This window comes from Carcharodon carcharias, chromosome 8 (assembly GCF_017639515.1).
Source record: "Carcharodon carcharias isolate sCarCar2 chromosome 8, sCarCar2.pri, whole genome shotgun sequence".
Lineage (NCBI taxonomy): Eukaryota > Metazoa > Chordata > Chondrichthyes > Lamniformes > Lamnidae > Carcharodon > Carcharodon carcharias.
The window spans coordinates 45,530,936-45,546,026 of NC_054474.1; the positions used below are offsets into that span (position 1 = coordinate 45,530,936).

Consider the following 15,091-nt stretch of genomic DNA (forward strand, 5'->3'; position numbering starts at 1 on the left):
GCTTTACTGCTAATGTGGGCGGACGATCTAGTGGGAATGGGGTGGGATTATTCTGGCAGGCAGGCCTAATATCATGATATGCTAATGTATTACAGTGAGGTTCCCGATGTCCGATGGTAGAGATTGTGGCCTGCTATCTGCGGGCTGAGTGGGCGATTGCGAATTGGTTTCACGCAGTCATGAAACGCATTGTGCCATACTGTCCGTTCACGCCACTGACCACGCCCAATGCTGGCAGGCACAGAAAATCCCAGCCAATGCTGTTGATGTAGTGCACATGGACTTCCGAAAGAAATTTGATACAGTGCCGCACAACAGACTTGTGAGCAAAGGTAAACTAGTGAGAAATGTAAAAAAGACTGTAAAATCTGCCTTGGTTATGTAAAAAGAAGATTAGCAAAACAAATGTGGGCCCACTAGAGGCAGAGACAGGAGATCTTAGAATAAGGAAATGACAGAGAAACTAAACAAATACTTTGTATCTGTCTTCACAGAGGAAGATACTAAAGAACCTCCCAGGAATACTAGAGAACCAAGGAACTAGCGAGAATGAGGAACTGAACGAAATTAGTACTGAAAAATAGTAGTCATGGAGAAATTAATGGGACTGAAAGTTGATAAAACTCCTGGACCTAGTAACCTAGAGTTGAAAGACGTGGCTGTAGAGATAATGGATGTGTTGTGGTCATCTTCCAAAATTCTATAGGTTCTTGAATGGTTCTTGCAGTTTGGAAGGGAGCAAATGTATCCCCCCGCGCCCCCCATTCTTTAAGGAAGGAATTTTTTTTTTAATTCATTCACGAGATGTGGGCTTAGCTGGCCGGACCAGCATTTATTGCCCATCCCTAGGTGCCCTTGAAAAGGTGGTTGTGAGCAACCTTCTTGAACTGCTGCAGTGCATATGCTATAGGTACACCCAAAGTGCTGTTAGGGAGGGAGTTCCAGGATTTTGACCCAGTGACAGTGAAGGAACTGCGATATATTTCCAACTCAGGATGGTGAGTGACTTGTAGGGGAACTTCCAGGTGGTGGTGTTTCCATCTAACTGCTGCCCTTGTCCTTCTAGATGGTTGTGGGTATGGGTTTGAAAGGTGCTGTCTCAGGAGCCTTGGTGAATTCCTGCAGTGCATCTTGTAGATGGGGCACACTGCTGCTAATGTGCATCGGTGGTGGAGGGCGTGAATGTTTGTGGATGTGGTGCCAATCAAGTGGATGGTGTCAAGCTTTTTGAGTGTTGTGGGACCTGCACTCATCTAGGCAAGTGGAGAAATTTCCATCACACTCCTGACTTGTGCCTTGTAGATGGTGGACAGGCTTTGGGGAGTCAGGAGGTGAGTTTCTCGTTGCAGGCTTCATAGCCTCTGACCTGCTCTTGTAGCCACAGTATTTATATGGCTAGTCCAATTCAGTTTCTGGTCAATGGTAACCTCCAGGATATTGAGAGTGGGGGAATACAGTGATGGTAATGCCATTGAACGTCAAGGGGCAATGGTTAGATTCTCTCTTGCTGGAGATGGTCACTGCTTGGTACAAATGTTACTTGTCAGCCCAAGCCTGGATATTGTCTAGGCTTTGCTGCATTTGGACATGGACTGCTTTAGTATCCGAGGAGTTGCGAATGGTGTTGAACATTGTGCAATCATCAGCAAACATCCCCACTTCTGACCTTATGATGGAAGGTAGGTCGTTGATGAAGCAGTTGAAAATGGTTGGGCCGAGGGCACTACCCTGAGAAACTACTGCAGCGAGATGATTGACCTCTGACAACCACAACCATCTCCCTTTGTGCTAAGTATGCCTCTAACCAGTGGAGACACATACCAGCTATCAATGCCAGCTATACAAACTATATCAATGATTTGGATCTGGGGACCAAATGTAATACTTCCAAGTTTGCTGATGACACAAAACTAGGTGGGAACGTGAGTTGTGAGGATGCAGCAAAGAGGTTTCAAGGGGGTTTCAACAGTGAGTAAGAACATGGCAGATGGAATATTATGTGGAAACATGTGAAGTTATCCACTTGGATAGGAAAAACAGAAATACAGAATATTTCTTAAATGGCAAGATGTTGGGAAGTGTTGATGTCCAAAGGGACCTGGGTGTCCTTGTCCATAAGTTAATGAAAGCTAACATGCAGGTAGAGCAAGCAATTAGGAAGCAAATGATACGTTGCCCTTTATTGCAAGAGGATTTGAGTACAGGGGTAAAGAGGCCTTGTTTGCAATTGCATAAAGCCTTGGTGAGTCCACACTTGGAGTATTATGCACAGTTTTGGTCTCCTTAATGAAGGAAGGAAATATTTACCATTGAGGGAGTGCAACAAAGGTTCACCAGACTGATTCCCTGGAATGGCAGGATTGTCCTATGAGGAGAGATTGAGGAGACTGGGCCTGTATTTTCTAGAGTTCAGAAGAATGAGAGGTGATCTCACTGAAACATACAAATTCTTACAGGGCTTGGCAAGAGGAGGTGCAGGATGTTTCACCTGGCTGAGCTTTCTAGAAGCAGGGGACAGAGTCTCAGAATAAGAAGTAGGCCATTTAGGACTGAGATGAGGAGAAATTTCTTCACTCAGAGGTATGAATCTTTGGAATTCTCTAATGCAGAGAGTTGTAATGCACCAAGCATTGAGTATATTCAAGGCAGAGATTGATAGATGTTTGATCTCTCAGAAAATTCAAAGATATGGGGATTCAGCAGGTAAGTAGAATTGAGGCAGAAGATAAGCCATTATTGTATGAATGGCAGAGCAGGGTCAAGGTGCCAAATGGTCCCCGCTATTTGCTCTGTTCTTATGTTTCCTTTATCTAAGTCAGTTTTCTTAAAGGGGTTGCGTTGATTAAAGAGATTCCTGTACGGTTTTTTTTGCAACTTTACCCAGGATAAATACAATTTTAAAATAATTGCAGCAAGCTGCATGCTAAAAGGGAGGCCCTTTTTCTGGGATTGGTCAATACACAAATGAATCAAAACCATCCACAGTCGACTGGAGTCAGCTAGATTCCTTTCCTGTTGCACTGAAAAGCTGATCAGACCACGATTTTACTGATGGCTGCAGATTTTCCTTGAAATAGTAATCTGCAGTTGCAAGCAACTTACTCCTCATGTCTGATTCAAAGAATAAACTCAGGAAGATCATGGATGTCCAGAATCAATAGACTATGTTGACTGTTCAACTTCAGTTCTGTGTGAAGTTGAACTCTGATATCAAGGAGTAGGATTACTCACATCTGTATTTCGGAGTCTTTAAAAAAATTGTCTTTCACAAATTGTTGGGAAACGTGTTTCTGTATGTGTTGACACATATATTGGCCATCACTATTAATGTGAAGAAGTGTTGATGCACCTTCTCCTTGAACTGTTCCAGTCCTTCTGGTGAGATGTGTCCTTTTGAAATTCTACACACCACCCCAGCAACCCCCCACCCCAAACCCTCACAATTCACAATACTTCAGAGTTTCCTATTGTCTATGAACTTTAAAATTGTGCCCTGCACACGGTCTAGGTCATTAATATACAATCAAGAACAGCAAAGGCTCCAACACCGACCTCTGGGGAACTCCACTACAAACGTTCCTCCAGCCTGAAAAACCATTCATTAACTGCTACTCTCTGTTTCCTGTTACCCGGCCAATTTTGTATCCATGTTGTTACTGTCCCTTTTATTCCAAGTCCTATAACTTTGCCTACAAGTCTGTTGTGTGGCACTTTATCAAATGCCTTCTGAAAGTCCGTGTACACCACATCAACAGCATTACCCTCAACAATCTTCTGTTACCTCATCAAACAACTCCAGCAATTTAGATTTGCCCTTAAAAAATCCATGCTGACTTTCCTTAATTAACTGGCATTTGTTCGTGACAATTAATTTTATCTCAAATTATCGTTTCCATATGAAGGAAGAGATTTCTACATGAATGAGGACTTATAAATGAAAAGAAGCTCATTTGAAGCAGCTGAAAATATTTAGACCGATGGCACTACCCCAAGGAACCCCAGCAGCAATCTTCTCAGGCTATGCTTGGCACCCAGTAATCATTTTCCATTGTGCCAAGTATGAGTTAAGCCCCTAGAGAGATTTCCCTCCAATCCCCATTGACTTCCAACATTTTATTCAAGGCCATTTATTGCCCTACTTAGTCAAATGACACCCAGATGAAGGACAGTCACTCCTACCTCACCTCAAGAATTCAACTTATGTCCATGTTGGGGCAAAGGCTAGAGGTCAAGATGTAAGTGGTTATGATGGAACGAGTCTGAGCATCAGCAGACAAGTTACTGATTAGCAAGTTCCACTTGACAGCACTTGTTGATGTCATGTTCCATCACTGTGCTGATGATTGAGAGTTGTCTGATAATGCAATCAGCTGATTTGGATGTCCTTTTTGGACAGGGAAAATTGGGAGTTTAAAAAAAAATTATTTTATGGGTTGCGGGTGTCGCTGGCTAGGCCAGCATTAGTAGCCCATCCCTAATTTCCCTCAAGGTAGTGGTGGTGAGCTGCCTTCTTGAAGCACTGTAGTCCATGTGGTGCAGGTATACCCACAGTGCTGTTAGGGAGTTCCAGGATTTTGACTCAGCAACAGTGAAGGAACAGCAATATAGTTCCAAGTCAGGATGGTGTGTGGGTTGGAGGGGAACTCGTAGGTGGTGGTTCCCATACATCTGCTGCCCTTGTCCTTCTACGTGGCTGGGGTCGCATGTTTGGCAGGCACTGTCAAAGGAGCTTTAGTGAGTGGCTGCAATCCATCTTGTAAATGGTACACACTGCCGCACTGTGCCAATGGTCAAGGGAGTGAATGTTCAAGTTGGTGAATGGGATGCCAAACAATGGGCTGCTTTGTCCTGCATGATGTTGAGCATCAAGTGTTGTTGAAGTTGCACTCATCAGAAAACAGTTGAAGATAGCAGCTTCTAGTAATAACATCTGCAGATTCATCACTAAAATCAATTTCAAAGAAACTTTGTGGTTCTACTGCAGAGTGCAGATAGGAATGCCTACAGGCAATCTATTTGTTACAGATTGTATTGGACCAGCTGTCTTGATCTCTTATCCGCCAGACTCCTTCCAATCCATGACTGTATAATGAGCATAAGGTGCATGCAGTTTTCCCTTACTAACCCAGTCATATTTTGCACTAAAAATTGAACTATTCAATATTTTAAATTAAGAAATCTAAATACAAAGTGAGAATTTAGTATTTAAAAAATTAGCAATTAGAATTAAGCAACTTTGAATTAAAAGCACATACAACTGTGCTACTAACCTGATTAATGAAATTCTCTTTCACTGTATAAATCATATGCTCATCTTTCATATACCAAATAATTTTATTGCCATTTGAAGTACAGTGAATGCAAAGTGATCCAGCTTCTAAAACAAAATATTTTTTAAGAAAAGAGATGAGTGATCAAGCTGTAATTTTGTTACAGTGAACTACATGGAAGGCACATTAGCCACTGCTGCAAAAATCACACAAAACAACTCCGGGTATCATAACCCACTGGTCTCAGCAGGCTTACCATGAACTTTAAATTAGTAATAAGAACTTGAAAAATTTTAAAAAGCATAGATATCCCCCAAAACATAATATCCATTCTGAACATACATTTTTAAAAAGCCAAACCACACTGTATATTGGATACACATCTTTTGTTTGGTTCAAAGTGACAGGCAGAATGATATAGGCCATGAAAGCTTCCTTTTGTTCTCCCATATTTTTCTTTCCCTCATTCTTTTTATCTTGTTCCTTAGTGGCAGCCCCTAGTCCAATGTCCCCTTAAAAAGTTAAATATGTAAGATGAATAAATTAGCAAAAGACTTGTCCCAGACAGACAGCTTGTAGTTCTTTGCTTATGCTCAACTGTCAAACCAATACAAGTAGGTTCAGAATTTTTATTCAGTTCATAAAAAACCTTTGTTGCTAAGTTCTTATTGCATCTTGGGAAATTAAGGGTACTACATAAATGCAAGTTGAGTTGTTATTTTTGAAATTCCAGGCTTCAAAGATGATTTGAAATCATTGCATTTATGCTGAACCAGATCAGTTCTGTGTTTATTTTTAGAAATTGGAACAAGTTTAACAACTCCAACAGTTACAAAAGAAAGCGATGTAAGATTATTGAAATCTTACTTTGCTGCTGCCACAGCATTTTATTCAGAGTGGTAAAAAAACTGGTGCTAGGATGGTTAGAAACAACTTCCACTTTCTGGCTGATTGTCATTTTTAAAATGTTATTAAAACATTTCTATTTAAACTAGTAACATTCTTTAAAATCCAATTATTCTTTTCCATTATAGAGGGCATTCACTTTTATGTAAACAAATATCTCATACAAATATCACAAAGTAATATATATTTTGAAAAAATAAAAAGTAATGTTTCCCATATCAGTGATTAAGATTTAAAAATAATCATACGGACAGTGGTGTGAGCTTTATCCCAGTATAAAATTTGGCCATTTGATGTCACCATTGTTAAGCCCCTAGTACCTTTGCTATGCTTTATCACAATTCTATAATCTAGGCATGTGATTGCAACACTTTAATTGAGAGAAATGCTCTTTAAGAGACTAGCTGTATGAAGAGCTTAGTTTCTTGTCAATGCTGGAAGCACCTTGAAAAGGAATGGCAAACTGAAGGATGATAAGCTTTGCAACAGCACACTGCCTACATCATATGGATTACATTCGCAACAGCTTTGCAAAATGAATATCTACATTATATACATTCTAAGATATAGTACAGATAAAATAAACCCTAATTTGGGAAACCAAGGAGTGTTTGAATTAAGAACAAAATCCTTAAGAAATAATTACAGGCTCTGGTTCGATAAATTAACAGCGAAACAAGTCAACAATACAAGACAGTAAAAGCTAGGGTTGAAATTAATCATCTATCTCCAGTTCACAGATCTCTCCTCATTGCATTTCTGCAATAAAAATAAAACATCAAAAACTAAAATCTTGTTGAAGTCTTCGTAAATTGCCATGGATACCATGTAGTGCTATGCAATAACGACATGCACCTTTGGCTATAGAAACTCAACATAATTTTCTGGAATTAGTCCAGTTTTCCCATCCAGTGTTCCTTCAAGCCAACCAGGTTCCCTGGATGAATGAACTGAAAAATACACAACAATTAATTATAAGTGTATAAGTACTCTTTTAGGTCAGATCCACAACAAAATGTCTTCAAGGGAAAGCATATCAAGAATGGTCAATATAACAGGTTTCATAGTTATATCAAATATTGCATAGTGCCAAGTCTCCTTGGTGACCACAAAACTATCATTGATTGTTATAAAAACCCATCTGGTTCACTAATGCCCTTTAGGGAAGGAAATCTGCCATCCTTACCCAGTCTGACCTACATGTGACTCCAAACCAACAGCAACTGCCCCTTGAAATGGTCAAGAAAGACAGTCAGTTCAAGGGCAGTTAGGGATGGGGAACAAATGATGGCCTTTCCAGCAATGCCTACATCCCAAGATAAAATAAAGAAAAAAAATCAGTCAGACCTGTTTAGCCAAAATAATGGAGGAAGCTTGCACTTTGAAAGGCAAAACATCATTTAATAAGAGAACCTGAATTATAGAGGTTATTATAAATATGTAATCTGTTTAAAGTCCTGTGTATATTTCTTAATTCCTGTATCACCACCCCACTTTTTAATCACACTTTGTTGGTGACACCAGTTATAAAACAGCATTATCGCCAGACTCTCAATGAACCAATCTACAGGAGTTTGGCTAATGATAGTAGTAATTTGTACGGTAAGTTAGAAGCTATGCTATTTTGCAAGAATAGCAACATTATACCACAATACATTTTTTTTGATGCAAAACAATAATTGTATGTAACCAGGCTTGTCTGTTAAGGGACATGAAGTACAAAATCGTAAATCAATTAGAAGCTATTTTCTTGCTGACAAATTTTCTCCCGAGGTTGGAAATAATTGGCTCCCTTTCTTTACATACATACTTAATATGCAACAGAAATGTGCATGTACGATAAATGCAGGAACTTAAGTGCAATTTTCCTGCCAAATTTCACTATACATTTCAAACTCTACTGTTGTACCTTTATACTTTCCACCTCACTCCCTGATGTGAGACATGGATTTACTTTAGATGCGTGTATGATGTCAGAAGTAAGAATGAGGAGATGCATGCTGTAAATTGTTTTATAAAATATTTTAGCAACTTTCCTATGACATTGTCTGAGTTCCCATGAACAATGTACTGGTTTATAAGCGCATAATTATTATACTATATAAAACACCTTGGGATAGAATTTCTGCCCTATGTGCAATTGGGAAATTGCACCCAAAACTGTGATAGGTCAGGCTTTTTGTTTCTGCTAAATATTTGCATACACGAACGTAAAATCTTCCCTGAACCAGCACAATTGTATGCTGTGACAGAATGTGATCTCTTTTCTTTCCGTTAAAAAAGTACTTGTTGATGTTTAAGAGTGGTAACCTGATGTTTTATTTATCCCAACTCCACCTGTGAATAACGACTTAAAATCACTGAAAATGACTTAAATGGTTCAGTATAATTTTTTAAAACAGTTTCATTGATTTTCTTAGTAACTTAAATATTTTTAATACAAAAATAAGTCCAATTTGAAGAACTTTCCCAAACAAGTGCAATCAGTGGAATCTAGCAATTTTTAAAGGCTAGTGAGGGAGGGGCAGGTGCTGATTCAGGTGAACTGAATCTTGAACCAGTGTAAAAGTTCATGCAAAACACAAGCCTAAGTTTTTGGGTATAACTCACTAAGTAAAATTTCTCAATCATTTGCACCAAGTTAAACCAATTATGTCCAGATTATGCTGCTTAAAAAGTGGAAAGTCAAACTCTGTATTATTCTGCTAAAGTATGCATTTGTATACTTTTAAAGCCAAAATCTAATTGTTGTTAAGTAAGTTGTGTTCATATAGAAGGTTGATTAAACAACCTCAACCTCCAATTCAACAGAATTTTCCTTACACTTACCATTCTCAAACATGGTTCCAGCGCTGAAGGATAATTCTGAGTCGTGTTCTGCTTTACATGCATACAAGGCTCGAGCTTTGCGACACTGGGTACTGTAAAAAGAAGTTACGGTGGTAAGAGGATTTTTTTTTTTAGAAAAATCATATGAATGATGGTCAGGCAATTCAGCAGGCCAGAACAGCTCCATATACTGCTCACTGATGCTCATTTTGTATTTCGCCAGAGTCTCTTGGCTCCTAACCTGATTACAACCTTGATCCAATCATGGACAAAAGAGCTGAACTTGAAGGGAAGGTGAGAGTGAAAGACCTTGGCATCAAGAACAACTATGGCATCAAGAAGCACTGGCAAAATTGAAGTTGATGGGAATCAGGGGGAAAACTCTCCACATTGGAATCATAACTAACAAAAGGAAGATGGTTGTGGTTGTTGGAGGCCAATCATCTCAATCCCAGGACATTGCTGCAGGAGCTCCTCAGAGTAAAGTCCAATGCCAACTATCTTCAGCTGCTTCATCAATGTCCTTCCCTCCATCATAAGGTCAGAAGTGGGATGTTCGCTGAAGATTGCACAGTGTTCAGAACCATTTGCGACTCCTCAGATACTGAAGTAGTTCATGTCCATATTAGGCAAGATCTGGACAACATTCAGGCTTGGGCTCATAAATGACAAGTAACATTCACGCCACACAAGAGCCAGGCAATGACCATCTCCAGCAAGAGAGCAACCAACCAACTCCCCTTGATATTCAATGGCATTACCATCACTGAATCACTCCACTATCCACATCCAGGTGGCTACCATTGGCCAGAAACTGAACTGGACCAGCCATATAAATACTGTGGCTACAATAGGTCAGTGACTGGAAATTCTACTTCCTGACTCCCTAGAGCCTGCCCACATCTATAAGGCACAAATCAGAAGGTGGTGGAATACTTTTTATTTGCCTGGTTAAGTGTGGCTCCAATGACAATCAAGAAGCTTGAAACCATTCAGGCAGAAGCAGTCCACTTGATCGGCACTCCATCCACCCTCTTAAACATTCACTCCTTCCACCACCAACACACAGTGGCAGCAGTGTGTATACAAGATGCTCTGCAGCAATTTACCAAGGCTTCTTCGACAGCACTTGCCAAACCCCAATCCCAACCACCCTAGAAGGATAAGGGTAACAGATACATGAGAACACAACCACTTGCAAGTTATATACCATCCTGACTTGGAACTCTTATTGCTGTTCCTTCATTGTCATTGGGTCTAACTCCTGGACTCCCTTTCTAACAATACTGGGAGTATTGCTGAAAAGGGAGACATGTTGCCAAAGCTCTTAGCCTGCACTCATCAGGGCAACTTAAACTAAAAAAGATAAAGATGCTGATTGGTTGGCAAGTCAACATTGATTGCTGAGGCGTTGCCATGGAAAAAGCAACAGGGAACGATAAGGCTCCCCAAGCTCCCGGGTAATTTAAAAAAAGCTGAAGGCTTGAACTTATTCCCTTTTTCTGCAGAGAACGGGTCTCTGCGTATGAGCATATGCCACTTCTAGCAAGTGTAAATGAGCCACGTTATAAGCTTGGCTGGTTATCTTAAATTGGTTGTAGTATAGCTATTAGAGCACTCAGGATTATTCAGTAAGTACTGCTCAATTGCAGAATTGCATCTAACCGTGTACATTTTGTTTTGGGTTTTGCAAGTGCAGGCTGGTTGAGTATAGTCTGTACTCTGCCTATTATGAACAACCAAAGGAACATGCTGTTTGTTTTGATCAGTCAGGACATAACCAGGAAAAATGATGGAAGAATCTGGGACATTGGCTGTAAGGTCTGATTCTGTGAGTATGACTACGTTAGGCTGTTGTTTTAGTCCGTGGGATATATCTCCCAATTTTGGCACAAGTCAATAAGCTGTCGCTTATTTTGTTTAACTGAAACAGGGGCAGTGTATGTAGATGTCCCTTCTGCCTGCAAAGAAATGGGCCCTGCGTAATATATGTAGTTTCCAGTAGACACAAGTGCGCCACATTGTGAGCCCGACTGACAATCTTAAATTGGTTGTCAGCGTAATTCTTAGCACATTGAGGATTGTTTGCTACTGCAACAACACGAGTGGTATTCGTCACTAACAAGATGCTGCTGTCAAGCCAAAAAGATATTCTGCCTATCACACAAATGAGAAATGTGGTATGTGAATTCCAGTGCTAGGTATGTAGGCAGTACCTCCCAAAGACTGGCGGATCGTATCACATCATGTCCCAGCCGCTGTCTGCAATGGGCAGGGTGCAGACTGTACCCAACGAAACTGTGCTTGCAAAACTCAAAACACAGTGTCCAACATTAGATGTGATTCCGTGATTGGACAACATTTGCTAAATAATCTTCAATGCACTAAGAATTATGCTGACAACCAATTTAAGGTCATCAGTCAGGCTTGCAATGTGGAGCATTTGCATATACTAGAAGTTACATATATTAATACACAGGGCCCTGTTCTTTGCAGACAGAAAGAACATGTACACGCATTGCGTCTGTTTCAGCTAAATAAAATAAATGACAGCCATTCGTTGATTCATTCCTAATGCCTTGACCAATCACGGTCAAGCTGCCTGGTTTAAATTTCAAACAATGCTTGGCAGTTAACTGTCAGTCATCATCAGTGGTGCATTCTCCATGGCAACGTCACTTGCCAACCAATCAGCACTCTCTTCACATACAGTATAAATTGTTGTATTCCCCCTTATTTTGGTATTCTTGCAATTGTCCTGATGAGTGCAAGACAAAAAACTTAGACATGTCTCTTTTCTCAGCAATTCGGGAAACAATGGAAAAGGGTGACATGTATATAAAAATGAAAAAGTGTCAAGCAAAAAAGATCATACAGCCTTCGCAATAACTTGTTAATGACTTATGAGCAAAAATTGGAAAGTTAATAACTATTTAGTACTGTAAAGAGGTCTGCCGACAGCCACTGAGACCATTAGCCAATGATCAATAATGCAAGTGTAACTATACTTGGAAAAATGCTTGTATACCTGAACTCTGTGTTCCCCCATATACATTTATGTGGTATTGCGGCAGATATCAAGAGTGAAAATGATACTTTATAATTACGCATTACATACTTAACAGTCATTAAATTGGTGAAAGGTTTAATGTAATGTATGACATGGCTATGCAGCCATTATATTGAAAATACAATGTAGATCACTACTTGTAAAATCGTAATACACTTCCAAAATTATTCTTCTCACAGGTCTTAGTCAAGACATTTAAGTCTGTGTGCAAGTCTCATTGGTCGATTACTTTTGGCACACCCAACCAGCTAGTTAAAACAAAAAAATTGCATTTTTCTGATAAGCTGTTTTGCATTTATACCAGGTGTTGTTTCTCTACCAAGTTAAGATATTACACTGAAGAAATTGTCACAACTATAAAAAGGTCATATACATTTGAATGCAAATTAACACAGGTTTTGCTGAAAAGAAAATCTCAATGAGGCTGATTTCCAATTAGCTAAAGAACCATAAACCATAGCTTAGTCCTCTGCCAAGGTAGTACTAAATTAATAACACAAGATTACCTTTCTGTGAAATAAAATATCAGTGTCAAATTGAATCAGAGACCTAGGCCTCAACTGTCAAAACTGTCAGAAGCACCTGTCAAAGGGAGCAATCAAGTTGTCAGGATATTTAAAAGTTCTGCCTTTTAACTCTTTGAAAACAATGACTGGAGTTGAAAACATGATTGCTTGCTATTTCACTCTGTCTGTTGAATAAGCCATTACTGGATTAGTGCTGCATGACTGATTTCACAACTAGCCATTATCACAGTAGGGTGCCTGCCATTTCAGTTTGATGGACAGCTACAAATGATTATAGGTTCATTGATGGGGGACTCTGAATTCCATTGCCTCCAGTTATAAAGGATTGTGCATTTGAATGAAATATTTTTTGTTATAAGGCTTTATTTAGTTGAAAGAATGTAAATTTACTAAATAGGTTTTTATGAATGATCATTTTTTTCAATATTGTGAAGTCTGACACTTAGAACATTTTTTTACAGAACTTTATTTAATCTCATCTCTGCATGGATCCTGAGGTCTGTTCATGGTGGACACTAGGTGAGTTGGCATGGTAGGTGTAAAGGCAAAAGGTGCTGGGCCACGGGAGGCCGTGGGTTGGCACTAAGTTAGCATAGGGGCTATAAAGTGACATGGGGGGGTGGATGGAGAGGCATGAGGTGACATGGAGGCCATAGAAGGTGGACGGGAACAGGTTGGCATAGAGGGTAGCAGGAGCTATGGGGGGTTGGTGGGGCATGGGGTAGCTTGGATGGGACATGGGGAGTGTGTAGTGGGAGGGGGTAGACAGTGAGGGCTGGAGGGATGTTTCATGTTTTATTCTTTATTTTTCAACTTTAGACATGGTGCCAGATCCCCGAGGCAGGCCTTCCGTACAGCCTGCATCTGCATCTAGCATCCTCCTCAGTTCTTCCCGGGTTGCCCACCGCAATTTCTAATCCAGCCCGCCCCCTTCCCTGGACTGAAAATCTAATGCCTTGGGACCCATTTAAAAAGGTTGGGGTCGTGGATCCAGGAATTCTCCCGTACATGTGCTCCCGAACCAGGAGTGTAAACCTGAGTCCTAGTGTATACACTCATTAATGAAACTGTGAAGCCTTTTGGAGGAGGGTTGGATTTCTCCCCATACACAGCAGAAATTAACAGTTGAAAAAAAATTGTACCACACCTGAGAGGGGAGCAGTCGCTGGAGGTTGAGGAAACAGGTACTGGACTTGAAGGTGCTGAAACCATAGGCCACGAGGGTGATAATGGTGAGCTGGGACTGGGAGGGAGAGGACTAGAAATTAAATAAGCAGTGTTAAAAACAAAGAATTAAAATGAAAATGACAATGACAACAGGTAGAGGTTATAATTCTAGGATTAGCTCAAAGGTCTAGGATTGGCATGCCACGTTAAGGATTTATTTGTGCACTTCTTGACATTTTGGCAACAGTTTTCAAAGTGGTTGGAAACAAGACTTCTTTCAACGGTACACTGGATTCCAAATAAACAGAAACATGATCACAGCACAGAATTACAGTTGTATTCACTCACATTTTGGTAGAATCTTGGATTCAAGAGAACATCAGAAAGAGCTACTGCTATTACTTTCAATGTCCACTATTCTTACCACTTAGTTAATGCATCAAAGTGGAAGAATTGGGAAACCCATTTGGGATCTTTCTCTCATAGCCTTGTATAGCAGTATAATTTCCTGTCCACCAGTTTGTGATCAGCATCCTTGATAACAATACAATGTCGATGCTGAACACCTCTTTGCCAACTGCTGATTCAAATGTTGATTTTTCTCAAAGGTGCAAAAAGGCAATCCAAAGTCAGGTTTCTCCCATCAGATAAGAAAATACTAACTTCATTTGAGGATAGAGAAAGTGCAACAATGAAGGAGCAGAATGAGAAAGAAGACACATTCCACTGGCAGCAATAGCTTTATTAACTCAGCACAACCATTAGCTTTTCAGAATTAACACTTGTTTCTCCTTATCCTTCTGTCTTGGCAATCTATTCAGGAAAGTACTAGGAGCAGGATTTTACATCCCACGGGTGGGCGTGCACCCAACCTGATCAGGTGTAAAATAGTGCGCAATATTTCGGTCGGTGGGTGCACGTGAGAATCGGCAGCGCGCCCACTGACAATTGAGGGGCCTATTAAGGCCCTTAATCAATTCAAACTTATTTTACACTGCCTGTCCAACCTTACAGTTGGCAGGCAGGTGAGTCGGCCAGGCGGCCTTTGGATTTTTTTTAGGAAACCTCATCCATGGGCGAGATGAGGTTTCCAATATTAATTTTTTTAAAATTTGACAATTTTTATGTTCATGTCTTCAGGGAGCTTTTAGTGCATGCTCCCCTGTGAATACACAGACTTTTGCACTCACACTCCTCCCGCTCCCGCCCTCGCCCCAGCAGTGCTGTGCTTCTCTGTGCGCCTTTCACGCTAGCTGGCCATCAATTGGTGAAATCACGGTTGGGGGCTGATCATGGGCGGTGGACCATTTCCCGGCCGCTCC

The 15,091-nt window shown here is 40.4% G+C and overlaps 1 protein-coding gene across 4 annotated transcripts in view; it reads right to left on the reverse strand.

Moving 5' to 3' along the window:
- Nucleotides 1-5,315: 5,315 nt before the first annotated feature.
- The window catches only part of LOC121281050 (rho GTPase-activating protein 26-like), a 256,436-nt gene continuing 246,660 nt past the window's right edge, over nt 5,316-15,091 (reverse strand). For 2 of the 4 annotated variants that reach the window (XM_041193651.1, XM_041193650.1), the window contains 3 exons: nt 13,750-13,860; nt 9,006-9,097; nt 5,316-7,126 (listed from right to left, as the gene is read on the reverse strand). In XM_041193651.1, coding sequence (XP_041049585.1) covers nt 7,038-7,126; nt 9,006-9,097; nt 13,750-13,860 — 292 coding nt within the window. In that variant the 3' untranslated portion in view covers nt 5,316-7,037. The remainder of the gene's footprint in view (nt 7,127-9,005; nt 9,098-13,749; nt 13,861-15,091) is intronic. The other 2 variants (XM_041193653.1, XM_041193652.1) reach the window with 1 other exon arrangement.